Source organism: Calypte anna, chromosome 19, assembly GCF_003957555.1.
Source record: "Calypte anna isolate BGI_N300 chromosome 19, bCalAnn1_v1.p, whole genome shotgun sequence".
Classification (NCBI taxonomy): Eukaryota; Metazoa; Chordata; class Aves; order Apodiformes; family Trochilidae; genus Calypte; species Calypte anna.
In genome coordinates, this window is record NC_044264.1 from 8,027,863 (window position 1) to 8,055,794 (window position 27,932).

The 27,932-nt window shown below is 48.4% G+C and overlaps 3 protein-coding genes across 3 annotated transcripts in view; all 3 read left to right on the forward strand.

Moving 5' to 3' along the window:
• VPS53 (VPS53 subunit of GARP complex) overlaps positions 1 to 5,696 on the forward strand; it is a 60,389-nt gene extending 54,693 nt beyond the window's left edge. Inside the window, exons 20-22 of the mRNA XM_030462350.1 lie at positions 3 to 140; positions 2,546 to 2,650; positions 3,015 to 5,696. Of these exons, the coding sequence (XP_030318210.1) occupies positions 3 to 140; positions 2,546 to 2,650; positions 3,015 to 3,185 (414 nt within the window). The 3' untranslated portion in view covers positions 3,186 to 5,696. The remainder of the gene's footprint in view (positions 1 to 2; positions 141 to 2,545; positions 2,651 to 3,014) is intronic.
• Positions 5,697 to 8,694: 2,998 nt separating this feature from the next.
• Positions 8,695 to 14,572, forward strand: RFLNB (refilin B). The gene is made up of 3 exons (XM_008492356.2): positions 8,695 to 8,981; positions 10,444 to 10,553; positions 11,716 to 14,572. The coding sequence occupies exons 1-3, from the start codon at positions 8,784 to 8,786 to the stop codon at positions 12,047 to 12,049; spliced, it is 642 nt and encodes a 213-aa protein (XP_008490578.1). The 5' UTR covers positions 8,695 to 8,783; the 3' UTR covers positions 12,050 to 14,572.
• Positions 14,573 to 24,057: 9,485 nt separating this feature from the next.
• Positions 24,058 to 27,932, forward strand: part of RPH3AL (rabphilin 3A like (without C2 domains)) — a 44,661-nt gene continuing 40,786 nt past the window's right edge. Inside the window, exon 1 of the mRNA XM_030462465.1 lies at positions 24,058 to 24,144. The gene's annotated coding sequence lies outside the window, so the exon portion shown is untranslated. The remainder of the gene's footprint in view (positions 24,145 to 27,932) is intronic.

Genomic DNA, 27,932 nt, shown 5'->3' on the forward strand with positions numbered 1-27,932 from the left:
AGCTGCTGCTGGACACTCACTCTCTGAAGATGGTTCTCCTGGATCTGCCCTCAATTGGCTCCCAGGTGGTGAGGAAGGCTCCTGCCAGCTACACAAAGATAGTGGTGAAAGGCATGACTCGGGCTGAAATGATCCTGAAGGTAACTCAAGACTTTTGATAACCTGCCAGCCAGACTAGCTGGACTGGGAATCAGAGCAAGCAAATTCCAGGGGGCCCTTCCTTTGAACACAGCAATCTGCAATCGCACGTGAACGCATGCGAGTTTGTCCGGATGTGCTGCCAGCTGCTCTACAGAACTGGCTAATTCTCCTTGGTTTTGCCCCCAACACTCTATTAACATCACGTTTGAGTTTTCACCCTCATTTTTCAAGGTAACCAAGGGCTCAAGTTCTGCTTACTTAGGAAAGTTGGGGCACCAGATTCCCTCAGGAGCTTGTGAAAATCAGAGCTAGCATCCGTAAGTGTCTGCTGTGGGGCAAAGCCTCCAGTTCAGGTTACTCCAGGCCTTTGTGCAGACTCCATGGTGCAGGGGAGCCAAGCTGTGCTTGAGTCACCTGTTTACTGTCTAGTGTAACAGCCAGTGCAAACATGTCTGGGTTACTGTATTCACCAGAGCCCTTTTTCATTTTCCAGACCTGGTGCCTGGAAAATGACCCAAAAGTGGTGTGGTGTCCTCATAAAAAAGTAACAAGCAAAGCAATCTCCCCTTCCCCTCTGTTGTTGGAGTAAGAAGTTAGGTTTGATCCCAGAAGCCATGGGATCTGTGCAGTGGGACCTTGCTGGGCCATGAGATTGTCCCCTGCTCACCAGCAAGGCTGTGAAGATGCTTCTGTGGGTGACTTAGAGCTGTGGTCAGGCAGCTGCCAGCCAGAGCCTCCTGTAAACCACAGCCAAAGCAAGGGGAGGGTGCAGGGTCCAAGCTCTCTGTGCTGGCCTGCTGCTCAGCCTGGCTTTGCTCCCATGCCCAAGATAATGTCAAGACTGAGTTTGTGTTCTGAATTCAGAAACAAGTTCTGCAATTACATGGTTTTGGTGTAAGGTGGCTGAGGTGTTTGTAGCTATGTTAAAGCAGGTCTAAATTTTCTTAAGAAGGACCTCAAGAAAAATATGCCCTGGTCCTGCTGACAGGAGCAGGGGAGAGCAGTGCCTGCTGCACAGGGAAACATCTCTTTCCGTGGAGCTTGTGTGTGAATCAGAAAAGTAACATAATTTGTCCACCCTTAACATCCCACTGGCTCCATTGGGATTGAGGTGGAAGTAATGCAGGGAGTGCAGGAAAAGCATGGCCAGGCTTCCACCAGTGTAGCTAATTCAGTAGGAGTATCACTGAGCCCATAGATGGCACAAACAAATGAATTCAGCCAAGCCCTACAAAGCACATGTGCCAGCAGGGAGGAGGGCGTCAGGGTCTGCACGTCCTGCAGTCCTGTTTCCTTTCTCCTCTGGCTGTGCTGTCTGAAGCTTCAGCTTTTCATCTTGGCAGAAGATTTTTACAAGGGCTGTAAATTAAGGATTTATAAGTGTATACATGGCTATGATGTTTCATTGGTCTGAAGTGCAGGGAAAGAAAGAAATGTCTCGGTGACAGAATACAGTGTGGGGTGAGCTGGGTCAGTGGAAACATATGGAAATGTTTTCAGAGACAGGGGAGAGTCTGGTCCTGTGCTGTTTCTGCCCTGCATGCAGGCACACAGTCACACACACACACACACTCTTCCCCAGGAAGATGGTTTTTCTGCCCAGCACCATCAAAAGACACATTCCCCATGGAGCTCACTGCTTATGGAAGGAAAATACAACAATGAGTAATCATCTTCCCAGCTTCAAGGCTGTTCTAATTTTTTTCCCTGACATTGCTGGGACTAAGAAGGTGTGAGCTCCAGGGAAGCCATCAGCAAGGCTGCATCCCAGTCAGTCCAGAGGAGCTGCACCCAAAGGACAGAACAGTTTTGTGTGGCACTGCTCACCCATCAGGTGTGTCAGAAGCAGAGTGCTCTGCCCCACACCATCCTGGGGACAGGGGGTGACTTCAGGGTGTTGTCCCATTTCCCTGCCACACGCTGTCTGCTCTGCTCTGGACAGGAGGGAGCAGGAGGGATGTGCAGCCAAAGCAAGGGTCTGGACTATGTCCAGGCTGCCTGATCTGCTGGGGACTTTGGAAGTGTCCCCCTGCCACCAGCACTGCCTTTCCCCTCACAAGCATCTCCCCAGCCAGGCTTCCCTGATGCAGCAAGATGAAATCTTGAGCTTTGCCATGTGAGTTCCTGCCAGCCCCCAGGTGTACAGACAAAGTCCTGCTGCTCTCTGGAACATGATGTGCAGCCTCTTGCCTCTGAGCACCAGTGAACATGCAGGAGACATCCCAGCTCCTTACTGTACTGCTTCTCACTTAATTCTTGTTACTAGCAGCACATGCAGCCTTTTTCCTGTTCCTTTAGTATTTTATTTTAGAATAAGCCAGTCGTGCTGTCACTTGTGTGCCTGAGTTAACAGAGCACTGGCTTTGACTCATAGAATTTCTCTGATTTCTTTTTGTCTTGGCAGGTGGTTATGGCTCCACACGAGCCCCCAGTTGTGTTTGTTGACAATTACATCAAACTCCTTGCTGACTGCAGCACAGATACTTTCCAGAAGATACTGGACATGAAGGTCAGAACCAGTCCCACAGGGTTTCTGCTCGTCCACTTAGTGCAGGGTTGAGATTGTTGGTGACTCTTTTTCAGCAGTGGGAAAAGCCCTCTGAGGCGAGTGTATCCTCAGTACCCTGAAAGTGTGTAGAGTTGCTACTGAAGAGTAGATTTCCAGTTCACTTCACATGCTCACAGCTGCTCTCTCTCCAGGGGCTCAGCTCAGTTGTCCCTGGATCATCCAGCGCTCTACACACCACTCTTGGAGGGGGTGGGTGAAGAAAAGGTTGAGGTTTGAAATGGGTTTTCCTGCAGCTATCCTCAGGCACACCCACTCCCTGAGCAGCATCTAACCAGCTTGCTGCCCTCTCCTTTTGCTCCCCCAGGGCCTGAAGAGGAGTGAGCAGAGCAGCATGCTGGATCTGTTCCGCCAGCGCCTCCCAGCTCCACCCTCCGGAGCGGAGAATTCCGTCTCCCTCTCGCTGAGCGCTCCTACACCCGAGCAGGAATCCTCACGGATACGGAAACTGGAGAAACTCATCAAAAAAAGACTCTAAGTGAGCAGAAGGGAACTCTGTTGCTCAGAACTGGCTGCAGTGATCAGGAGCAAAGCTGGTCAGGCTTAGGATTCAGGATGTGCTGCTGAAAAATCCACGTCCCGTCGTTCCCACGCCCCGTGATCCTCCAAGCGTTGTGTGCCGCTGCGCTGCGTCTCCCTCCAGATCCAGGGAGGATCAGACCAAAGGGTTTAGCAGGAATGAAACCCAGGATATGGTTGATTCCATGTGGTGGAGAAAATAAAGGTACCTGGAAGTCAGCAGCTATAAAAATGGTTTAGGTGGATTCAGAGAATATTTGTCCTGAGTGTCCCAGCTGTGCTCCTTCTGCAGCACTGAGGATTTTGTTTAGAGTCAGGTGTTAAAGCTCACTCCCCATTGCAGAGCTGTTCCTCGGTTTCATTATTTATTTCAGGGGGGAGGAATCAACCCCAAACCAACTCCACCACCAAAAAGAACCCTTTACCAGCTGGGATCCAGACATCCACAGCTCCACTGGATTCGATGCCCAGGAGAGAGCCCCAAAGCAGATTTCTCCCCTGCTCCCGGGACAGGCCTGCAGAAACCACCAGTAAAACAACAAGGCAAATCCTTTTCAGAACAGGAGGAAAGGGCTGGGTTAATGCCTTCTGCACCTTGGCAAACCTCCTGCCAACAACCCAGCAGCCACAGTCACTGTTACAGCTTAAAGGCCAACCCAGACATCTGCAGAGCCCATCTCCAGCTGCTTGTTATTTCTCTTGTGTGTGCTGGATTTTCCTGCTGTCCCTGCTGGGAGTTCCTGTGCCACCTCTCACCCTCTCTCCACAAAGGGCCGTTGTGTCATGGACCCAGTGGCAAACAGCACCAGCTCCTTGTTCTGGTGCCAGCTGGCACATCCCAAGCAGGGCTGTGCCCCTTTGGCATCTTCTCCAGCCTGCAAGGAGAGGTGCTGGGAGAGTTTGCTTCAGCCAGGAGCCTGGGATGAGATGCTTACACCAGCCTCAGACCTTGAGGGCCTTCCTCTCCACCTCTTCTTCCAAACTTCAGCTTGCAGAGAGGAGGAAAACCAGAAGTGAAATATTTTGGATAACTCAGCCACAGCGCCAGCTTGGAGCAGAGCTGGAGTTGGTGACACCTGTGCCCAGATCCTTGTGTGAGCTTCTCTGAGGAGTCTCAGTGCAGACAGACATCACCTCCTCCTTAACGACACTGGGTTTCTTCCCAGGCTCCTCTGTACCCTTTCTGGGGGACTTAGAAGGCATATGGCCAACCACAAATGATTGAATCCTAAATGGGTTTTAGATCAACCAGTTGTGCCTGCTTTATTTTAACTCAAGCTTCACCTGCAGGAAGAAGTCCTGTATCAGTTTGGCAGGTGAGGAGCTATTGCACTGTCAGATGCCTTCTCAGGAGAGCCCTGCTCCCCACCAGGTCAAGTTTGGGCCTTAGGACCGTATTTATTAGGGGCTGTGCTCTCTAAGGCTGGTGGTACTCTCTGCTTCACATCTGGAAGGGGAGGGGGATCAAACACACTCCAGGAAAATGATCTCTGTGCCCATGCTGGGACTGGGGAAGGAGGAGATGAAATGAGGAATTCCCCAAGCAAGGCTGAGCCTGGTCTCATGCTGCATCTGCCTCTTCCTGCTTCAGTCTGGGCTCAGGCTGCTCCCTTTCCCTCTCCTCAGCCCCATGGCTGCAGGAGGGCAAATTTGGTGCCTGATTGGTAAAAATCTCACCTTCCCTTTGCACAGCTGGCAGGGCCCTGGCTGCACCATGCAGAGAGCTGCAGAGAGCCGTAGGGTGACATCTGTGGCAGTGACAACACTGGTGGGGAGGGATGGCCATTTCTCATCATTCCAGTCTTAAAAATCAAGTCCACTGCTACTCCATTTATTTCCTCTCCTGATTTCACCCTGGGTGACAAAAGGAGTGGTCTGTTCCCCAGGGAGAGGTTATCTCAAGGTGCGTGTGCAAGATGGCTCACACCTTATAGCCAGGGAGGAGGGAACTTGGTTTGCAGAGATTCATTATTCCTGTGGAGGGACAAGTAATTTATTTTAGATTAATTTTTCTTTGCTCTGTCAATGGGTGACTCTGTAACTAAATTATGAATAGCTGAAGATGTTGTTCAAGTTATCGTTGCGTGTCGTTCCCCAAAGGCTTCCCCTGTTTCATTCTCCACATTTTCTTCTGGAGATAAGAAGAAATAAAAAGGAAAAAAAAAAAGAATTTTTAGTTTCAGCCTTTGGAGAATGCTACAGGTCTGGGTGTTGGGAGTTCTACTGTTAGAGAGCAAGTCTGCATTTTTCTACTTTGGGTCGAAGGGTTTTGTCCTCCTGGCTCTTGGGTATTTGTCAGATTTGGCACATCTGTGTGTGTATGTTAGCTCTGTGGGGTTTACATCTCGGGGGAATAAAGGATGATTTTTTTTCTGTGTAAAATGCCACTTTTTACGTTTTTTGGCTGAGGTGTAAGTGTGGCAGTACGTGGAGTGTGACACTAAAATGAATTAAATGGTTACAACGTTCATCTGCTGGGTGTTTTCTGTGCAGCAAACCCCCAGGGCTGGAAGGGACCTCACCCAAAATGCACAACAGCCAGGGCTTTCTGCTGGCCATCTCCTGCTTTCTCCTGCAGCCTCTTTGCTGGCTTTTCCATCTTCTGCTCCAGTGCCCCACAGGCAGCTCCCTGGGCCATGCGGGTGGTTCAGCAGAGCTGACCTTGTGCCCCTAAATAATCAGATCATTTCTGCTGCCTTTGACTGCTGCAGAGATTTCTGAGAGATCCTAATTTTTCCTTTGAAAAAGTAAGAGGTGGTGCTTTTCTTTCCACAAGATGGATGACGTTGGAGGAGTTTCTCTTGCCTAGAGAATTAATGACTCATTTGCTTTTCTCCTACCGGTCCTGCCCTCCCCACCCTTGGGCAGGAGCAGCCCGAGCCTCGCGTGTTTATTTCTTTTACAGCCCTGACTTCAAACATCTGAGTGATGATGTCCAGGTCTCCACAAGCCTTTTCTTGGTGGCATTAGGACATTTGTCTCTGGGCTATGTCAGAAAACACTTGGCCAGAAGGAGTTAACTCTGCGCGCCCCTGGGGCTGATTCCACCACGTAGTGCTGCTGTCACCCCAAATTTAGGTTGAAGCCTCTGCTTGTCCTCTCCTCCCAGCCAAATCAGCTCTGAGCTGGAGTCCAAGTGGAGCACATGGGCCATAGTCACCTTTGAGAGGACTTCAGGTGGTGATGGAGGCCAGAATACAGCAGCTCCAGAACCCACGGTGCTGCTGCCAAGGTCTGGATCCTGTGGGGAGAGGAAAATCATCCTTTGAGCCCTGCTTGCAGCAAGTGGAGCTTCCAAGGTCCTGGTGAAGCCTCGCCTGGTGGCTCAGCAGTTTGAGAAGTCAGTGGTGGGGCTGGAAAAGCCCCTCAAAGGGCATTGATGAAGCTGCTGAGCTTTGAGGCCCCTCAGCTGCTGTCCCTGTCGCAGGGCAATCCCACCGCCTGGAAGTGTCGCTGTGAGTAGAACTCCAGTGCCCGTTGGGTCCATGGGCTGCACCGTGGGGAGCAGCCAGGCATTTCCCATCATTTGGAAATCATTTTCCATCGTTATCAAATAACAGGGATTCCCCCTGCCCGCAGCGCCGGCCCCCCGCGCAGCATCAATGTGCCTTTTGTTCAGCTGCTGATTAAACAGAGCCCGCCTGGCTCAGAGGAAAACCCTTTCTGGAAGGAGGATCTTGATAAGATACTGTGTGCAGGCAGTTAAAAAGTAAATAATGTGGACAAACATGCTGTGATGTACAGGCAGGGGAGGAGTTTTCAAATATCATCATGGATTGCAGGGATCGGGGCGGTTTGAGAGGCTTAGGAAGAGAAAGGCTCTGAGAGGGCAGAGTCCTTGTGCCTTCAGAGCAGGGCCCCTCTACACGGTGGCTACTGAGAGTATTTGAGTTACTGAGTAGCTACAATCCGGGTTAAACACTTCCCTTTCCTTCTAGCAGGTGAGTTTGCAGCTCTGGACACTGGCACTGCAGGAAATCCTTCAGTCTTGAAGGGCTTCCAAACCCCCTCACCTGCTCAAACTCCATTTCACCTTCCAAGCCCAGAAACAAGAGCCTGGAAAGGCACAAAATTTGTCATTTGTGTCAAGCCAGAGCAGGGGGAAGGGTTTTTTTTTTTGCTACTACATAAAGAGAACAAGATTTCCAGGAGCCTGTGTGGCTCCACAGCACCCCAAGCAGATCCCTCATGCTCAGACCCCTCTGCCCCAGTCCCCAGAGGAGCAGCAGCTCAGATGCCCACAGCCCTCAGTGGTGGCTGCCAGGAGGTGCCACAGGTTCCCCCCTCCCCAATTCCTGCATTGCACTCACTCAGTTATTGGCAGCACAGGGTTTGGCCCAGGAGCTCCACGGCAGCTCTGAAATAATGATTGTGTTCATCTGGAAACTGCTCCAGAGCCTTCTGAGGCATCTTAATTTCATAAAGGGCTTTTATGAAAGGAGATTTTGGAGCAAGGAACAATCAGCTTTCCCACTGCTCACAGAGAGCAGAATCTCTCTGGTTTTTGGGTGGTTTTTTTTTTTTGGGGGGGGAATGCATTTAAATCAAAAGGAAGAAAACACCTGTCCAGCACATTTGCTCAGACCCCAAAGATTTCAATCACATTTTTAAATGTTCTTTTTCTTTCCATCTGCATTTTTCAGCAAAGACAAACAGCCTCATAGTATTTCTTCAAAGGAATGTAAATTCCTTGAGGAAGTCTCCGGAGTTCCCAGCACTGCATAGCAGCAAACCACAGACGCCTACGGCTGAAAACTCTGCTCTGCTTTTAATTTTGGGGCAGGGAAGGAATTCTTTTCAGGGGTTTGGGTTCACTTGTGCTGGGCCCATCAGGCCAGACTGCTTGTTACTGCACAGGGGAGTGTTGACTTTGGCTGGCTGCAGGCTGTTGCTTTCCCTCCACAAGAGTATTCCCCCACCAAATCTGATGACATGGCGCAATTATTTCATTAGGATTTTCCAAAAAACGTTCCCTCGATCTCATGTAGTGCTGGAAAAGCCTTTTCCTTCTGGTCCCTTGTTTTGGGCTTCAGCAGCTCTGCCTGGAAAATGCAGTTTAGGGTGACAGTGGCATATTTAGGTCCAAATCCTTGGGACTTGAGGGGGTGAGAAAGAGCAGTCTGGGGGAAAACTGAGAGTTTTGAAGGGTGTTATCAACCCCCGGGGATGAGTGGAGCTTGTGGTAAGAGCTGATGCTTTGCAGCCTAAATTCAACCCCTGTGAGCTGCTCCACTGCTGCTAAGGGTGAGAAATGGGAGAGAGTTTTGGAACGCCCAAGGGACACGGGTGTCCCAGGCCCAAAGTGCCCCCACCACGCCCGGGCAGGCAATGGGGTGATAATGGGGGTACCCAGAGGATGATGAGGGGTGCGGGGAGATGCGGGAAGAGGCACCGGAGAGAGGAGCGGAGCAGCCCCCGCCCCCGGTCCCCGCCGTGTCCCCGCCTCCATCCCCTCCTCTCCGTGGCCCCTCCCGCCGCCCGGGCGCAGCCGGCGCAGGGCGCGGAGAGGCGGCCGGTAGAGTTGGGTCGGGTCGGTCCGATCCGGGACGGCTCCGCCATGGTGGGTCGGCTTAGTCTGCGGGAGGTGACTGACCTCCCGGACATGAGGAAACGGGGCGACACGGGGCTCGACAGCCCCGATTCCGGGCTGCCCCCCAGCCCCGGGCCCACCCCCCCGCCTTGGCTCCTCTCCTCGGGCAGCCCCGACCGCGTCGCCGCCAACGGGCTGCCGGAGCCCGACCCGCCCGCCGCCGCGGTGAGTACCGGTACCGGCCGCCCCCGACACCCCTCCTGCAGCCCCTGGGCCAACGGGACCCTCCAGCCGGGGCTGCTGGTCCCGGGCTGCCTGCCGAGCCCCGGGACTGCCCGGGGAGCGGAGGAGCCGCTGCCCTTCAGCCCCCGCCGTGGTGCTTCACGGGGGCTTCGCCTCCAGGCCCCGCAGCATCCTTGGGGGAAAGGAGGAGGGAAAACCAGCCCGGTGGGGCTGAGGTTACGGTGGGGCTGGCACCGGGGCGTGGGGCAGGTTGGAAAACAAGTGACTCTCCCAACCCTATTCCTCCCTTCCACATCGTGTCCCTTAACACGTTGGGGAACCGGGGTGTCAACAGCCAGGTCCGGGGCTGTGTTGGGTCTGGGGTGTCCAGGGGCTTATAAAAGCCTTGAGTTTTAGGGGCAGCCCTTGCTGATGGGAGTGAAGAAGCTGCTGGTCCTGCCCCAGGTAGGGCTTAGGACAGGGTCCCAGCATGCCTTTGAAACTCTCTGTGGATGATGAACTCTTGTTACTCCAGAGAGAGACCCAGAGGAGGAAGTTTGTCTGTTGAACTATGGTTGAACAGACAGCCATGTGCTCAGCTTATTAAAAAATGATTGTTGAATGTTGTCCCTGAGCTGTTGGGACATTTTGGGAACTTCAGATGAAAAGGAGCAATCCCTTTCCTAGAGCTGCAGTGTGGAATTGGAGCAGGTTGTAGGAGAACGTTGCCTTCAACAGGAGAAACACCCACAGCCCCTTTGCCCATGGATACTGAACTCTATGTGTAGAGGTGGCTTCAAACCCACAACTGGGTTCCTTCTCTTCAGGGCTGTGAGGTTCTGGCTGAAGGTTGCTCTGGTTCCCTTCTAGCTGCAGGATGTTGCTGGGGCGGTGTCGGCACTGGCACAGCACGGCCCAGCCCGTCCATGAGAGGAGCATAGGGATACTCCATGAATTCATCCTTCCTGACAGGTCCTGTGTGAATTTGGTTGGATTGAATGCCTCAAATGGTGTAGGTCTTAAATGCCCTGTGATTATTTCCTCCTGTCTGATGAATCCAGCAAGGAGACCTCTCTCATACAATGTTAGCTTTAAAATGAACGTGAGCTCCTGCAGTCAGTGGGCCATGTTTTGTGCTGCAGAAAGCCATCTTTCTCTCCCATTTCCCAGGGTGGCCCCTCTGAAGTAAGCTTCCAAAGTTAGGGCTTAGTCTGAAAAAAGTACACCTTGCCACATCCCTGGTGCTCTAGCCCAGCATCATGTCAGACCTGCTGGTTGTGACTGTGGGCACGACTTGATTAGCAGATCCTCTTGGGACCCAGAAGGGAACCTCAACAAAGTACCAAGGGCTAAATCAATGTAGTTAGTTACTTGAGAATATATGTAACATAGTATGTTGTATGACATGTAACATAAATGGGATTTTTTTTCTTTCTTTCTTCTTTCTTTTATTTTTTTTTTCCAGCATTCTGTGTTTTCTCCCAGCCCTGTTCTCCCCAGCTACCCTCCAAGGTTGTGTCCTTTATCCTTTGGCGAAGGAGTTGAGTTTGACCCTTTACCACCAAAGGAAATAAGGTAAATATAAGGTGTTACAGATACCTAGTTCTGAAGGAGTCAGCACGTAAAGGAGTGGTTCACTCTTATCAGTGCCTGGGAGCCAAGTTAATTTATTTGCAAAACTATTGTTTCATGCAGCTGTACATTCCTGGACATTTTTACAGGCTGAAGGAGTGTTCAGTCTCTTATAATTCCATGTGGGTTGTTTTTTCCAGGAAGACTTTCCTGTGTTTTAGTCCCCTGATTTTACTTCATTGCACTGCTCCAAACTGTTGCTTTTCAAATGATTAACTAGGAGGTAATCATGAGGGAAGCTCTCTGAAGGACTGTTTTATTAGGGGAAAGGAATTTTGCTCTTCTAATCTCATGGGTTTGTAATAAGTCCTTTCTATCTTATCAGCTGTGGCTGGTGTGTGAACTAAAAGAAAAGTTAGTATTAAGAGAGTGTATAATTATTATTTTTAACGTGCTGCATCACTCCACAGCTTGTGAATTATTCCTTTGAGCATCAGAGTTTGCAGTAATGAAAAAGGAAGGCTTCCAGCTGATTACTGTGCAAGCAGAGGTAGACAGATAAAATCAAACAGGAGCCTACTGCAGGGGAGGATAGAAAAGCACTGGTTGTCCTGGCTGGAATTGCAGGCAGTTAGCTCCCTTACAAAGCTGTCGTGGTGTGAAAGAGATGAAAACTTCCTTTTGCCATCCAGGCACAGAGGCTTTTTGATGTGGAAATTGTAGTATTTTCCTGCCAGTGGGATCTTCAGAGAGTGGTCCATGCCGAGAGCAATAGTGGGGACCTCCCTTGTGACTCTTGACAGAGGAGAACTGAGAAAATTTTGTGTGCTTGGCAAACTCTGAGGAACTGGGATGCTTTTGTGCAAAGCCTAATTGTGGGTGTGTGCCTCTGGGTTTAAGCACTGGAGTCTGAAGGAGGTTCTGAGTTTCATAGAGCTCGGGCTTAAAAGGAGGGACATGAAGGTTGAGAAGCTGTTTGGCAGTGCTGGCAGGAACAGTGGCAGTCCTGGGCATGCTGCTAACATAAGGTTTATTCCTTAACTGGGACAGTCTGGGAGTTCCTGTGCTGGCACAGGTCTCAGGAGCTGCCTCAGTGCTTTGCTTGCTCCAGAGTAGCCTGTTTCATTTGCTGGAAGAGCTCACACAGGTGTCTCTTGTATTTCAGGTACACCTCCTCAATCAGATACGAGTCGGAGAAGCACTTCATCGATGACGTTTACATGCCGGTGGGTCTGAGCGTGTCCTCCTGCAGCCAGACAGTCATCTGTGTCCCCAACTGCACGTGGCGTAGTTACAAAACAGAGGTTCACCTCCAGCCCCGTAACAAGCCCCAGCGTTTCACCAGCACCACCATTATCTACCCAAAGCACGCCAAGACTGTGTACACCACCACGCTGGATTACAACTGTCGTAAGACCGTGCGGCGGTTCCTCTCCAGCATAGAGCTGGAAACTTCAGAGTACCTTGGGAACGACTGTGTCCTGCTGGATGGTTGCTGACTGACAGCTGTCTCTCTTGCTCTGGTCCATCCCAGTCCCATCTAACATACTGTGCTGACTCCACTGGCTAAAGTGGGGACAGATCCTCTTTCTCAGCTCTTACTCCTGCTTTAAGCATCAGAATGGCCCCGAGCGCGGTTTTTTCTTTGGGAACATAAGGTAGTAAGGAGCTTGTTTCTTCTCTCCCCTTCCCCACAGTGCAGTAATCAGGTGAGAATAAGGGGAAGTCTTTTCCCAGAGAAAAAAATTGACAGGTAAGGAAGAATGTGGAATAGTGCCTGGCAGGTGGAAACCTGTTTGAGGCTTTGTGGTGATGTGCAAAATGAGGGTGGTCTGCAGTCTGGCAGAGAATCTGCTGGGTTACGTTTGGTTACAACCAGACAGAGCTGTCACTTGTTTTGGTTGAGATCCTGAGATGAACCATCTCCTGGAAAATGCTGGGAAAAGCTAGCAGAGAAAAATCTGGAATTCTGCATTTAACAGAAACAGAAATGTTATCCTCTGGCATTCATGTTCAGATTGTAGGTATAAGTTGGAAAGAAGAGGAATTCTGCGTGGGGCAGGAGATAAAACTGTTTGTGGCAGCTCCAGGCAGCAGAGAAAGGATCAGGCAATTGAAGTTCCTTAGATGAATGATGCACTCAGTCTTCTGTACTTACAATGACTTCTGCTCTGTCAGTGTCACATGCCAGCCTTGGTGCACTATGTGCAGTGGGACTTGTAATGAAGAATATCAGGCCAAAAAATATCCCTGTATTGCTGGCAAGTCAGGTCTTGACAGCATGGTTGTGAAAAAACACCAGTGCCTCGTTTTTACTGACATTGTTCTGTCTGCACTAAGGGAGCTGCAGATAGGAAAGCTTTGGAAAATGCACCCTGTCTACAGGGATCCAGAGTGGACAAGGAGACACTGGGATCAAGAGTGAGGCTGTCAGGATAGGGCTTGTGAAGAGGTAGAGGGTTGCAAGGGACTGGAAAATTTTTATTGCATAGCAAAACCCTACAGCCACATCTCTGCTTCTCCATTGAACTTCTCCTTGCAAAGGTCTGTGTGCTCTCTGGACTTTAATATTCAGGATGTCACTGGGAGGGGGTAGCATTTGCCTGTCTGTAGGCTGCTGAGTGACCCTTCCAGTCCCAAGTGTGTGATGAGTTTGGGGACCAAAGGGAGTAACTTCAGGTACTGTGAAAGGCCATCTGGATGTTATGTGCATTAGTTTATCATGTGTTTGATGCAAATAAGACAGAGAGGTTTCTTGCTTTACCCAGATATTTTTTTCTATATTGACAGCAGTGTAGTGTGGAGAGCATGGCTTACACTGGTGGCTAGTGTGGTGTAGCAGCTCAGAAACACTTGGTAGACTTGACTTAACTGGACATGGCTTTGCTGTGTATTCCAAAACTCCTCTGGGGTGCAGGTCACCTTCTGGTGCAACATCAGCCCTGGACCTGCTTTTAAAGAGGACTTGGCTAGTGCAAGGACTTAAGGGTGAATTTTGTCAGTGGCATCTTATAAACTTGGGAGCCAGTTCTTGAGCTGTACTTGCTGTGTGTTTGTGTAAGTGTGATGAATGGTGTGGAAGTGTACCTAACCTGAGCTGAAGTGGTTTGGGAGAGTCCAAATGCATTGGGAAGGAAAGCTTGAGTCTGTGTGGTGTGAGGTTTTCTTTTTTGTTGTTGTTTTGGTTTGGTATTTTACTTATTTATTAGCTCAGAACAGAATGTCCTTAATCTTTGGTACTTGCCTCGAAAAAGGGAATCCTCAAACCAGGGTGACAGAGGATGCCAAAGTCAGGTGGGCATTGCTCTAGAGTCACCTCATTAAAACCATGTTGGTTTCAGCCTACAGCATTTAGGAGATGTGCCTTAAATACGTGTTGCAATTCTCCCCTCAACATTGCCCCAGGACAAACCTGTTGTGTAACAGGAGGCACAACCCAGCCCCTCAGTGTGTGGGGTTTCCAACAGACAGAACTCTGCTTTTGGGGAAGCTGTTGTTGCATCATGGCTTGCTTTGCAGTTCTGTGTACCTTGCTCCTGAAGCATCTGGTGCTGGCCACTGTTGGACACAGGACTCTGGAAGAACAAGGACCCTGGATTGCTCTGACTGCTCTCTTCCAACGAGTTCATTTGCAGGAGCTCTGAGAGAAGATGATTTTAAGTTGTAATCATTAATTGTCCCTAGTTGAGTTAGAAACTACATGACCCCTACTCTATGGTTTTAGGATAAAGCCACTTGATTTTTATAAAGGAAACAAACTTAATTATGTACCTCTTAGAATCATTTTAATCGGTAGAGATACCTTTTAAATTATTTATGTTCCAACATTTGCAAAGCTCTGTGCAAGTGTTCTGATGTCTGTGATGTTTCTCATCTCCCCCCTTCTAATTTTCAGTTTGTCTTTTACTTTATTGGTAATAAATGATCTGAAAACCATCATGTAGAGAAGTCTCTTTATTTTTCACTCAAAGCTTTTCAGTGTTTATGATGCTACTTTACTAAGTAATAAATACATAACATACCCTGCCAATCCCAGCTCCCTCCTTGTTTCTCTTACATTATGTGTTGCTGTTTAGATATTCTAGGAGGGTGTTTCCTCTATAAAACTGTGTATTAAAAAAAAAAAAAGCCCAATGCCAAATGCTGGGCTTTTATCAGTTTAGTAAGATGTTTGAAAAAGTGCCTTGAAAAGAGTTGAAAATCCTCTCCAGTACATATTTGAGTCTGGTCTAGTTTTATTTTTAAAGAGAGTTTCTTGTGTGGATTTCAGCTTATCCTGCCAGTGAGGCATTTATCCTTTTCAAATACAAGTATTTAACTAGATCAGAATTTCTTTTCACTTTTTGGTTAAAAATGTGAATTCTTAAATGGCACATTAGTAAATACACCAGAAAAACAAGATTAGAAGGTGATAATGCATTAAACTTTATAAAAACAAAATAGGTCGTTACAGCTATTGTTTTGGGAGAAATACTGGAGTGTTTTTCTGGATACTTGCTCTGTTCTTTAATCCCTTCTGATTTTGCAGGCCTGCTCATTTTGTTAGGATCTCTGGCAGAGTAGAAATTATTGCAATTGAACATCAGTTAATTGATTCTTAATGGGATTTTTTTGCTTACTTTTTATTGTTCATTTGGTTATCTGCTTGCAAAAGCTCTAGATTTGCATGTAATGACATTATTGGAGTCTAAGAAGCTTTGAAGCTATTTTAAAGCATGCTGCTGTTCCTGGGGAAGTCTGTGCAAGCATTTGAGTATCGGGCAGTGTTTGAAGTATTAAACAAGAGAAAAGCCATATATAAACACCAATTGCTGTATAAAAGATGGTGTATTTGAAGAGCCATTAAAATAAAACTGTAAAAATCAGAAGAGTATCTTTCAGGAGGGCTTCAGGAAAAACCTGCCTTTCAGATATGCTAACTTCCAGATATTTCCTTTAGTGTGACCTGGGCTGTTTTCCTTTAATCTTGTAGTAATGCTCTGTATGAAAAATGTTCCTTTACTATGAGAAGTTAGAGAGTACAGGGCAACCTACTGCTTGACATGATTTTTAGTTCACATTGGCCAAATAGGCTTCTTGTTACTGCATGGATAACCCCATTGTTATAGATGAGCTCCATTTTCTACATGTGTGTGCTGTACTTCTCCAGAATATCAAATCTGAGGGTCTGATACACTGAATTTTTATAACAAAACAAAATACTGTTGCCTAACAATTAAATCACAAGCCAGGAGACAAGGAGTGGATTCCATTTGCCATTTTGCAGCTTGCTCAGTTTCATGTTCTAGGTAAGTTTATGTGCCTGCAAAAGCTTGGCCTCCAAAGCATGGGGTCATGCAGCTGCCCACACTCAGTTTCCTCATCTGCCACAAGGGCTGTGCCTGCTGGTTGCAGGACAAGCAATTCATGACATACATAACTGAGAAGCTCAGGTGTAATGAAGTGAGTATTATTTTTAAATAAACTAATAGCAGTAACTAGGGGTACTGCAGGATAAGTAGGCAGGATGGGAAGGAGTACTCTTGATTGCTGAAGCAGTCTGGGTTGATCTGTATTTGAATTAACAGGTTGGTTTGTTTTGAAAATATAAATGTCTGTTTCTTCACACAGGTCTCAGAGTGATCAGTACTGAGCTACAGAGCTTGTTGTAAGATTTTGGGTGAGAACTCTGCTTGTAACTCGTTCCACATCCAGGACCAGCTCACTCTTGCTCCTCTGGGAGAGCCCTGCTGCAATTTTCTTTACAGCCCGTGTGGTGGCTCCTTGTGGATGCTGCCCTGTGATGAAGCACTGAGGAATGCCTGGTAGCAGGGCATGGCTCAACACCCAAATGTTGCTGGATATAAAATTCATACCTTTTCCTTCTGTTCATCTTATAGATCTGCAGCCTTTCTTCTTCTGCAGCACGATCATCAAGAATCCCATCCCATCGAAGGCTTTCGTGGAGCTGAGCAGAAAGAGCTTGGTCTGTTTGACTACAGTCCAAAATGGTAGAGGTTGATACTGCAACTGAGTTTATTTCTGCATCCTTCTGATTTTTTTCTGCCTTATTCTGGGCTGAGTCAGGGTTCCTGCCAGGACCTGGGATTTTGGCTGATGGAGGGGAGTGGGCCCGCTGCTTTCTGGTTTTGTGGTGGTGTTTATCTGCTTAAATGATAAACACTGTTAGCAAAAATGTATGCATTGCTTCTGAGGCTTTCCAGCTTATTTAATCAAGTAGATTATGAGACAAGTGCTTGCTGCACTTCTACATGCCCATTAATAAGAGACCAAATCTATAAAAAGATATTAATGGCCTAAAAATGTTGTTTTTCTTAAGTGGAAAATACATATTTAGCAGATTAGCTAATGTAATGATTCTCACACCTGTAAAATGTACTTATTGAGGTCATTAATGCAATAATAGCACTTCTACACTGGCATCAAGTTCACCATGCTTGCCTAACTCAATTCAGGCAGGAAATTGATTCTTAGTTAAGAGATTTTTTTTTAAAGCTGTTATCCATTAACACAGTAATGGATTTTTTTTTTTTTTAATAATTTCTGGAAACTTCCAGGCACCTTTTTTACTAAGATCCCGGAAGTGAATGGCTGTTCCTTTGGATGGAAGATTTTTTGAATTTAACATCCCATTTCTGTAGCTCTAACAGAAATTCAGCTACTGATGGGAAGTTAGATCAGGGCTCTGACTCATGCCTGTGGAATGGCAAATATTTAAACAACTATACTGTAGCTCACCAAAAGAAAACCACTAAATATTTACAGCATCCCAGATCTTAGGCAGTTTATGAGTTTTCCCATTTCTTGACAGATGTATTCTGCCTCCTACTGCTTGTGCTGTGTAGTTACATCTACTCAATCTTGGTTGTTTTGTTGTTTGTGGGTTTTTTTGATAGATGTGTATATGAAAGTACATATGTATACTAAAACGTTTTGCAGTGCCATAGGTGATTTCTTAAACAAGGCTGTTTTTTCTCTCCAGGTCCCGCAGGATGGAGGAAGAGAGACCCAAGCACAGCATCCTCTGGGTGACAGGGAGAGGTGAACCCCAGCTGTTTTCCTGCTGGGGCACACTCAGTCCCTTTGTGTCTGTGTGGTGGGGATTGCACAAACATTCTGTGTTGAGCAGTGCTCATGTAGCAGCCTGGTGGTGCACACACACCTCCACCTGATGACCCCTTCCCTCCCCAAGCCTGCCCAGCCCTCCTGTGGGGTGTTTTGGGGAGCATGGTTGCTCTCTGAAGGATGGTGGTGGCCAGCCCAGCTCCTCACCTGCTTGCACAGTGGTGATGGTGGTGGCAATCCTGCGGGGCTGCTTCTTCTTTCTCCGTGGTGGTTTCCTGCCAGGGGGCTGTGGTGGAGGGGCCCTCAGCCCTTGCCTTCTGCCAGCTCCGGTGTCCTGCACGGGGGGCTCTGCAGCCCACCTGGCATGGCCGCCCACAGCCGCCCTCCAGCCTAGTGGGGGGCAAGGGAAGGAAGGTCAGCAGCCCTGGAACAGCCTCTCACCTTGTCCGTGACTCCCCTCTCAGTCTCCCCTTGGTGCTGTCCTTCCCTCAGCTCTTTCACTCAGCGCCTTCCTGCCCCATTTCCCCTCAGTGCATTCTTCACTGCTCCTCAGCCCTTCCTCTCAGTGCCTCTCTCCTCCATTTCTCTCTCCTCCATCTCCCCTCAGGTCTTCTTCTCAGCGCCTTCCTTCTCCATTTCCCCTCAGTGTCTTCCTTCTTCACTGCTCCTCAGCCCTTCCTCTCAGTGCCTCCCTCTATCTCCCCTCAGTCCTTCCTCTGTGCCTTCCTCCTCCATTTCCCTCTCCTTCATTTCCCCTCAGCGTCTTCCTCCTCCATTTCTCTCTCCTCCATGTCCCCTCAGCCCTTCCCCTCAGCTTCTTCCCCCTCCATCTCCCCTCAGCTCTTTCACTCAGCGCCTTCCTGCCCCATTTCCCCTCAGTGCCTGCCTTCTTCACTGCTCCTCAGCCCTTCCTTTCAGTGCCTCCCTCCTCCATCTCCCCTCAACCCTTCCTCTCAGTGCCTTCGTCCTCCATTTCCCTCTCCTTCATCTCCTCTCAGTGTCTCCCTCCTCGATTTCTCTTCCTCCATTACCCCTCAACCCTTCCTCTCAGTGCCTTCCTTCTCCATTTGTCTCTCTTCCATCTCCCCTCGGCCCTTCCTCTCAGTGTCTTCCTCCTCCATTTTCCTCTCCTTCATGTCCCCTCAGGTCTTCTTCTCAGCACCTTCCTGCTCCATTTCCCCTCAGTGCCTTCCTTCTTCACTGCTCCTCAGTCTTTCCTCTCCGTGCTTCCTTCCTCCATTTCCCCTCAGCATCTTCCTCCTCCATTTCTCTCTCCTCCATATCCCCTCAGCCCTTCCCCTCAGCGTCTTCCCCCTCCATCTCCCCTCAGCTCTTTCACTCAGCGCCTTCCTGCTCCATTTCCCCTCAGTGCCTTCCTTCTTCACTGCTCCTCAGCTCTTCCTCTCTGTGCCTCCCTCCTCCATTTGTCTCTCTTCCATCTCCCCTCAGCCCTTCCTCTCAGTGCTTCCCTTCTCCATCTCCCCTCAGCATCTTCCTCCTCCATTTCTCCTCCTCCATCTCCCCTCAGCTCTTTCACTCAGCACCTTCCTGCTCTATTTCCCCTCAGTGCCTGCCTTCTTCACTGCTCCTCAGCCCTTCCTCTCTGTGCCTCCATCCTCCATTTGTCTCTCTTCCATCTCCACTCAGCCCTTCCTCTCTGTGCCTCTGTCCTCCATTTGTCTCTCTTCCATCTCCACTCAGCCCTTCCTCTCAGTGCCCTCCTCCTCCATTCCCTCTCCTTCACCTCCCCTCAGCTGTTCCTCTCAGTGCCTTCTTCCTCCATCTCCCCTCAGCTCTTCCCCTCAGTCTTCCTCCCTCCATCTCCCCTCAGGTTTTACCCTTCCATCTCTCCTCCCCTCAGTGCCTTCCTTTCCACCTCACCTTTCCCCTTCACCTCTTTTCCCCTCAGCACTTTCTCCTCCATCTCAGCCCTGCTTTCTGCCTTTCCTTTCCCCTCCTTTCCCCTCCTTTCCCCTCCTTTCCCCTCGGTCTCCAGGGCAGCCATGGTGCAGGGTCAAGCCCGGACCTGCCCGCTTGGCCAGCAGCCCAGTGCCATTGCTCTGAGGGAACAGCCCCATCCAGCACAGTTTTCCTCCTCCCCTCTGCCCCTCTTCATGTGCAAGTCCTGGGGCTTGCCTGAGGTAATATGGCCACACCAGAAAGCATTGGCTCCTTTAAGGCAGCACATCAGTCCTGTAAGTATGAAGGTGCTGAGGGAACCTCTCATCTTGCCTCCCTCCCTTCCACTTTTCCCCAGATCAGAGCAGTGAACATACATGCGAACCTCTGCTGAGGTGGCAGTGGCTCTCCCGAGTTTTTTGGGGACTGTTCAGTCCTCAGATCTTCTGTTAACAGCCTCACCAGCAAGAGAGATCAGTGCATCTCCTTCAGAGGTGAGCCTGGGCCAGAAAAAAAAAAAAAAAAAAAAAAGTTCACGGAAACTCTAGCAACAGTTTCTGAAGCAATGCACCTCTTATTTGTCATCCTTTCCCTGAAATAACATGAGGATTAATCCTGGTTTGGTTGCTTTCTCCCCCTCCTTTCCTGTCTCTTTCCTCCTTTCCCTCTGATCTATTTAGATGTGAAATTTGGCAGCCACTGATGGCTGCATTCAAGAAAGGTTGTGATGAAATTGGGCTCCCAGGAGGCTGCTCCCACAGCAGATCCCTGGGCTGCAGGCAGCACTTCTCTGACTGCTGCTAATGGTCTGATTTCAAAGTGTCAACAGCAGGGGTTTCACAGTGATGGGTATTACCAATGCTGTACAGCAGCCAGCAGGTCTCCAAAGCCTGTGTCTGGATGAAAAGGATGGTGACACAGGGCAAAAAGGCAAGGAAAATGGGAACAGCAGTGATGGGATGTAAATAATTCATCCAGACTGAAAAGTGAGTACAATATTTCTTGGAGCACGGCTGAAGGCAGGGGATTACTTGCAGCTTACTGGTGTTGTTTTGTTAATTTTATTATGATAAAACCTAACTTGCCAAGCAAAATTAGAACCCAGTGGTAGCAGCTGGCCTGAGCTACATTTCAAGAAACTACTTTTCTTACAGCTCCTTCCTGCAGTACCAGAACAGGTAGGACCAACCTTCATCTGGTTAACCTGTCCCTTCTGCTGCTGCAGTTGGCTGGGAGGGTAGGCTGGGTTGTGAGGTGCTCCCCAGCATCAGATAATTTTATTCTGAAGGGGTATCATCCCCAGGCAAATCCCTTACTCTCTTGCTGCTTTCTGTCACTTTTCCCTTAGTCCCTCTTTTCTGTTTAGACTGAGTTTCAGACTCCCCCATGCCCAGGGCACCTTAGGCTCCAGTCTCTGTGGATGTTGTGCATGAAATCCACAGTAACAATGCTAAGAACAAACTTTCCACAATCCTCAGCAGGCTTTATTGCATCTTGGAGGCATATATCTTCTGAAAATAAACATGTCATAAATTAATAAAACAGAAGTCCAATTTGCAAACCCTTGCCAGGAAGGGTAATTGTATTCAAGCAGTAGATTTAATCCATATGTGTAAGGGTTGCTAAATTAATCTCTCAATTTACTAGAATATTCCTACTGTCCTCTTCAAGGCTTCCCTTGAACAAGGAAAAGAGAATTAGATCTGAGATTTGTTCATGCAAGCAAAAAAGAGCATTGGATCAGAATGGGGAGTTTGTCTTTAAAACTGGTTAAAAAAGCAGCAGCTTACTTTGCTATAAAGCATCAGTATTCTTTAAATGTTTTCTTTGCCATGTATATTCTTGAGCAGATGTGCTCTGTTAGCAAGACTTTTGTTGTTGTATGGATTAAAGACTGAATCACTGACCTTTTTATTGAGGAATGATAATTGGAGGGGTGAATACAAATTGAATCACTGAGGACCAAATAGCAAAGGATTGCAATCAGAGTAACAGCTTGAAAAAAAAAAAAAAATCATGGCCTTCTTGCTGTGAATTGTAAAGTGAATGGGCTGAGTTGGAGTGGTCAGGGTGATGGGAGGGGAAAGCCAAACATTTCTGGCCATGGCAGCTCCTTGCCAGTTAATTTGTTGTGTTCCTGGGAAATTGGTCTCTTTTGTCATTAGCAGCCAGTGAGTTTGGCCTTTGGTTACTCCCTGTGTTTAAAATTGCTCATAATTAATAATCTCATTATTTGTGTATTAAAACACTAATTGTCTACCTCAGATTCTCATGTCAAACACTGAACAGACAGACAATATGAATCCTTACCTGAAGGAACCTGTGATCTGAGCAGAAATGACAGCTGGGCTGTGAAAGCAGAGCAGCTGTGCAAGGACACAGCTGAGAACGGGAGCTCAGACCCTGCTCTCCATCCCTGGAGGGTTTTAAAAAAGAGACTGGATGTGGCACTCAGTGCCATGGTCTGGGAACCAAAGTGGTGGTGGATTAAGGGTTGGATTTGATGATCTCAGAGGTCCTTTCCAACCCAAATGATTCTGTGATACCAGTCCAGAGTCCAAACTGGGACTCTTTTCCCATAGGACTGTTACAATTAGAATTGTTTTGCTGTACAGCAAGGCTGCTTTTAAGCATCTCTAGTTCTTCTCCAGGCCACCTTCATGCCCACCAGTTGAACACCTCTCTGAAAACAGTCTTTATTTTTCAGTTCTTGAGAAATGTGCCTGTCCAAGGATGACACAGAAAGGCTGCTCCCTGGTGTGCAATTATGTGCTGTACTGGAAGGAGAGTGGATCAGCTCAGGGCATCCATGGTGTGACTGTCAGCACCACTGATAGGCCTGGGGGAAGGGGCTGCTCTCTGTTACAGCCCTTGTTGTGTGTGTGTGTGTGTTTTAAATCTCTGGCAGCTGTGATCTGGTGAATAATTCAGTGAAACTCATCATTGATAAAAGGGAGATTTTGAAGGGTTCTTTGGGTGGAAAGTGCCTGCATCCTGAGAAGCGAGTGTATTAAAAATTGACTTCATGCTATCAAGTTAAAACTCATATTTAGCCTTTCTAAATCTTTAATGCCATGTCATATTTATTCTCTCTGACTTCCAGCTATCAAGGCCCAGTCAGACTCCAAAGCATCTGTTGGGTATCCCAACAAACAAATTCAACAGCAGCATTGTTACAGCCTCTGAGGTCTGTATCATTTCCTGCCAGTACAGCTACTTAAATAACATAATTTATATTTTTCCTGAAGTTGACTGAATGGGATGTTTAATTTATTTATATTATTGACTGTGTGAAGAGCAACCCTGGTGAGAAATGTCATCTTCAAGTGCTTTCTTCCACAGAAATACAGGCTCTATATTAATGCAAACACTTCTTCCTCTGATGTATTTTTCAGCACTTGCTTAGACCAAAAACCAAAATTTATACTCAGAATTGAACTTGATTTATGTAAAAGGTGACTTAGGGAGCCTATGCTAGTCCTGAAGTCTTGTGGGGAGGCTCTGAACGGGCAGTGGAAGCACAGACATGATTTCTTTTTCTATTAGCTTCTCTTTCCCTTCTTTTTCACCCCGTTCCTGCCACATGGCACATTTACTCGCTTCCTCCACTGAACGTTTAAACAGTAATGGGCCCTAATTTCCGTCTTCACAGGCTGGTGCAAAGGAATAATTATTTTCCTGTGGTTTTCTGTTGACTCACAGGATGATCCCAGAGCTGTCACTTCACCAGGAGCATTGCACTTGTACAGCTCTCCAGACATGCAATGAGGGACGTGTTTTCTGCCACGAAGCGTGAGAGTCCAGGCTACGAGCAGCCCTCAGCACCTCTGGGAGGAATAACTTTGTTGTCAAAAAAAAGCAAAGCTAAATTTTGCTGCTTTTCCAGGCAGCTTAATGTAGCCGTGGACTCCTAGAGGATCACTCTGCAGATTTGCACCCTTAATGGTTTCAAAAGTCACAAAGCTCCCCGGGGCAGCCCCAGCCCCAGCAGCTTTTGCTTTGCAGTTGTGGGTTTGGGGTTTTTCTGTTGTTTGTATTATTTTGGTGGGTTTTTTTATTTGTTTTCTTTGTGCGGGTTTTCTGTTGGGTTTTTTTGGTTTTTTTTTGTCGTGGGGTAAGTTTTGGTTGTTGAGGAACTTCGGATGGGTCTGTGGTTTGGTTTTGTTGGTCTTTTTGTTTTGTGGATTTATTTTTTTTTTCTGCCAGCTATCCTCGTTTGTAGTTCGGATTTCTTGTTGTTTTCTTTTATTTATTTGCTTGCTTTGCTCTGTCTTGTTTTGGTGCCGCCGGGTTTGTTTGTTTCGTTGTGGTTTTCTTTTGCGGTTTGGTTCGTTTGTTTGTTTTTCCCACTGTTTTTATATTCAGTTATTCCATTCCCTTCTGGGCCTCCCACTCGGTCCCAGCCCACAGCTGGGCAGCTGCCGAGGGCTCCACTCCGAGCTCCGGCCCGGACCTTGGCGGCCGCCCCGGTACCGGTGCCCGGGGAGGGTCGCGGATCCCAGCGCGGAGCAGCGCGGAGCGGGCGGAGCTGGAGGCGGCCCGGCCCGGCGCAGGTGCCTCCGGTTCCGCCTTGTCCCGGGAGGAGCCTTGGAGCCAGCGGGAGTTGTGGAGGATCCGGGCCGGAGAGCAGGTGGGTGCTGCGGGCCGGGAGGGAGTCGGGGTGTTTCGTACCGAGTTTCAAGCAGAGTTTTTGTGTGTCGGTACCGAGCGGTTGGTTGGAAAGCTGTAGGGAAAAGCGGCGTGTCCGGCTCCTGGAGAGCTGGGAGAAGGGAGCAAAGTTTGTGAGCTCCACAGGTAGGAGAGTCTTGCCTAAAATGCAGCTGAAAGTAGTGCAGAAACACGGTAAGGCAAAGTGCACAAGGCTGGGTTTGGGTGGAATTCAGGTTTCTGAAGGTAGCTGAATACAAATGACAGAGGGGGGTGCGTGTGAGACGAGGCAGAACTGGGAGGCTGGAAGTGTCATGTGCTTTCCAAAAAAAAAATAAAAAAAATTGTGAGCCTTGCTGTCCTTTTGAGAGCTGCTTGATTTGTGTCTGTTCTGTAGTGAGAGCAGCCATGTGCATCCTGCAAAGGATGGATTGTCACGGTCCTTTTGGGCACAGTGACACAGAGTGATGGGTGCTGCTGTATCTGCAAAGAAGAATGAGATGTTGTGCCCACTGGCAGGGATTTTAGCCTCCTGCAGTTTGGGTCACGTACTCCCCAGCTCTTAGTCAAAGTTTATGGCTTTCATTTTGTGTGTACCGACAACTTTCACAGTGATAAACGTCTTGGGGTTACTGCTAGCTGTTCTTCTGTAATGTTCTAGGGCTTCCAAACCAATACTAGAGCTTAAGGATGCTGAGGAAGGGGATTTCATCCTCCAGACGTGATGGCAGGCCTGGGGCTGGGAGCCAGGCTGGAGAGAGAGTTTTTTGTCAAGGGCATCAGGGAGTTTCTCTGCACAGCTTCTCCGCTGTCTGTGAACGCGTTTTTCCTGGTTCACATGAGGTTACCCTTGAAATAGGTTGGCATGTGGTCCTCCTGCAAGGGATTCCTTGCCAAACACTGCCTGGTGCTCAGTGCTTCCTTGCTATGTCCAATCCTTTCTAAGAAACTTGATGCTTCCCTGGAGACTGGGAGGTACCGATTGCACCCTGCCAACCTCCAGCCCAGGAGGCCTCCTGAGCTTTTTTAGCATATCAGAATAGTGAAATGAGTCTCTGTAATTGGCCATTTAGATGCTAATTTGCTTCTCCTGTGCCAGATCAACCTGCCCCAGAACGTGAGTCAGAAAGAGCCCGCTGTCTGCATGAATTATTCACTTTGCAGCAGCACCTGCCTGGCTGGGGATCAGAAGGAAATCGGGCCAAAGTCTGATAAATTAAGATACACCTTGCTAGGTGGAACAGCGCTGGCATCACAGGGTGCTGGGGAGCTGAAAAACTGCTTTGCTTGGGCAAAACCTGTTTTTTCATAGCTTACTATATATCAAATAGCCACGGTAGTGAGTGCCTTTCATTAATACAAGATTGTTGGTGCCGTATGTCGGTTTTCCTGTAGTGCTGATTTTATCTTCCCACTCGTAGGACTGGCATGGACCTCCAGGGCATTGTATTTTATAAGCTCTTTAATAAGCTCTGCCTTAAAACGAATGAGGCTTCTTGCAGCTGCTGGATTGGGAAGCAGCTCTGCTTCATGGGAACCTTCTTTGTTTTGTCCCCCCCAAAAAAAACCTGATCCTCAGTTGCTTCTTTTCTGACTTGGCCTTATGTGACAATTACACCTCTTGCTTTCTGTCTGCTGCATCTGGATTGTGTTAAAATTAAAGCTGGACCAACCAGAACTGAATACATGAGCTTTTCTCTATTTTGCTGGTGCTGGTCCTGCTTAGATTGAGCTTTCATGGTGAGACAGACTGGAGAAGGTCTGTCTGATTGGGTTCTTGTTGTTGTTCAGTTGTTGTCCTGAACTTGCCAAGGAAAACATCGTGTGTTTCCCTTGTCTTTGTTGGCCCAGCCCGCAGAGATGCAAATCAAGCCTGATCAGATTGGAATCCTTGTGTCACTTGGCTCTCCATCTGCTACTCAGGGTGTGGAAGGGATGAGGAGCTGCTTAGATGGAGGTGTTGAAGGGGCAGTTCAAGGTGGTTTGTGTGTGAGATAAACTTTTAGAAAGCCTTGATTCAGGCCAGCATTCGTACAGGCACAGTTCCTCCTGTGGCTCTCTTGAAAGTCAAGTGTCTTCTGCCAGGCTTCCACAGCTCCAAGGGTTATTCTGTCACTTTAAAACACTTCTGAGCTTTGACATGCAACTGGAGCACTGGGAACTTTAAAACAGGAGGGGAAGGTTTATGTCTGGACTAAACAGACTTTCCCTGCCTACTCTCACTTGTTTCCTTGCTGGTGTCTGGGAGGAGAAGGGACTGGCCAGCGATGGGTGGGAGGCAGGGGCTGGGTTAACCTTATCTCCACTCCTCATTTATCCTCTGGCATAGCAACAAGAGCAAACACTCAGTTGCTAAGGGGATAATGGGGTCTGGTGCAGGGAGCAGAGAGTAATTACTCTGCCTCTTAGAAGGAGCAGCAGCTAAAAGGGAAAACAGACCAGCAAGGTACCTGGTGCAAGCTGAGAGTCCTGGGGGAGGTGACGCCCTGGAAGCAGGCAAGTTAATTACACCAGCACAGCTCAGCTTGGGAATTGGGAGCTCATCTCCAGCCAACTGTTTAATTTGTATTTTTTAATGAATTATTTTTTTTTAATTGCCTAATTAATTTCCCATAAAAAAAGAATTAGTATAGACACAAGCTGCTTAGCTGAAATAAGCAGGCAAATGAAAGCTGACTGGAGAGCTCCTTACAGGCCTGAATAGGACATTTTTGTGTTCAAAGGGCTCTGAGGAATTCATGCTCTGTGGGCACCTGTAATCAGCCCAGCTGCAGGAGGGCTTGTGCAGGCTGTGCTTTTGCTGCCATGAGGAGGTTTTTCTACTGCAGTGACTGCCTCAAAGTCAGCCAGGCACTTCAGTTTTAACTTTGGCACAGTCAAGGTAAAGTCAAAATGTTTTTGAGGTGGAGGAGTTGGGACTTGGTGTAGCAAGATGATGCTGAAAGTGGATGTGAGATGAAAAAGTTAGCTGGTAAATTTGGGACAGAGAAGTGTTAACAGTGTTAAATACAGAGCTATGGCCTGGCTCAGGGACTGCATGATGTGGGATTCTCTGGAGGCTGGGAGGGTATTCTGGGGAAGGATTGCTGTGTTATGCTCTGTTCTTGTACTCTTCTTTAAGTGTCTGCTGGTCAGATAGTAGGCACTATGCTCACAGGACCTTTGCCATGACCTGCTACTGCTGTGCCCTCTTGTTAAGGCAAACAGACAGGATGTTCATGTTGCTGTTCTGCTGGGAAAGCTGTCCTGCCTTCACAGAAGGGCCTGAAATTCTTTGAAGAGAGCCATGTCAAAGGGCTGTGGCTGTGCACTGTTCTAGCCAGGCCTAGCTCTGGGACAGGCCAACGTGGCAACGTGCTGCCAGTGCAGCTGCCAGTTGTAGGTTGTGCCAAATATCCTGGAACATGGACCAGGAATACACCCAGGAACACCTCCCACAGCTGGTCTGTTGCTGCTAGGGAAGGTGTGCCTGCTACAGGAGCCATGGCTGTGTGACTTTGTGGGGTGACACTACAGGGTGCTTGTCCTTCCCCAGCCTGTGCCTGGAGGACATCCTGCTGCTCAGCCAAGCTGCATCCCACCAGCATCCTCCAGGCCAAGAAGTGGGAATTGCCAAGTGGGAAAGATCCTGCTGGCTTTGTGGTTGCTCTGCAGGGCTGTGGTGTCAAGTCAGCAGTGACCCTGCTGCTGTTTCCTTCACTCAGCCCCTACCTGAAGGTTTCTTCCTCACAGACTGAAGTCCTGTTCTTTGGCTGCAGAGCCCAAGTCCCA

Coding starts and splice junctions, on each gene's coding strand:
- RFLNB (XM_008492356.2), top strand. CDS start 8,784: ATGGTGGGTCGGCTTAGTCTGCGGGAGGTGACTGACCTCCCGGACATG. Junction 8,982..10,443: donor CCGACCCGCCCGCCGCCGCG/GTGAGTACCGGT, acceptor TTTTTTTTCCAG/CATTCTGTGTTTTCTCCCAG. Junction 10,554..11,715: donor TTACCACCAAAGGAAATAAG/GTAAATATAAGG, acceptor CTTGTATTTCAG/GTACACCTCCTCAATCAGAT.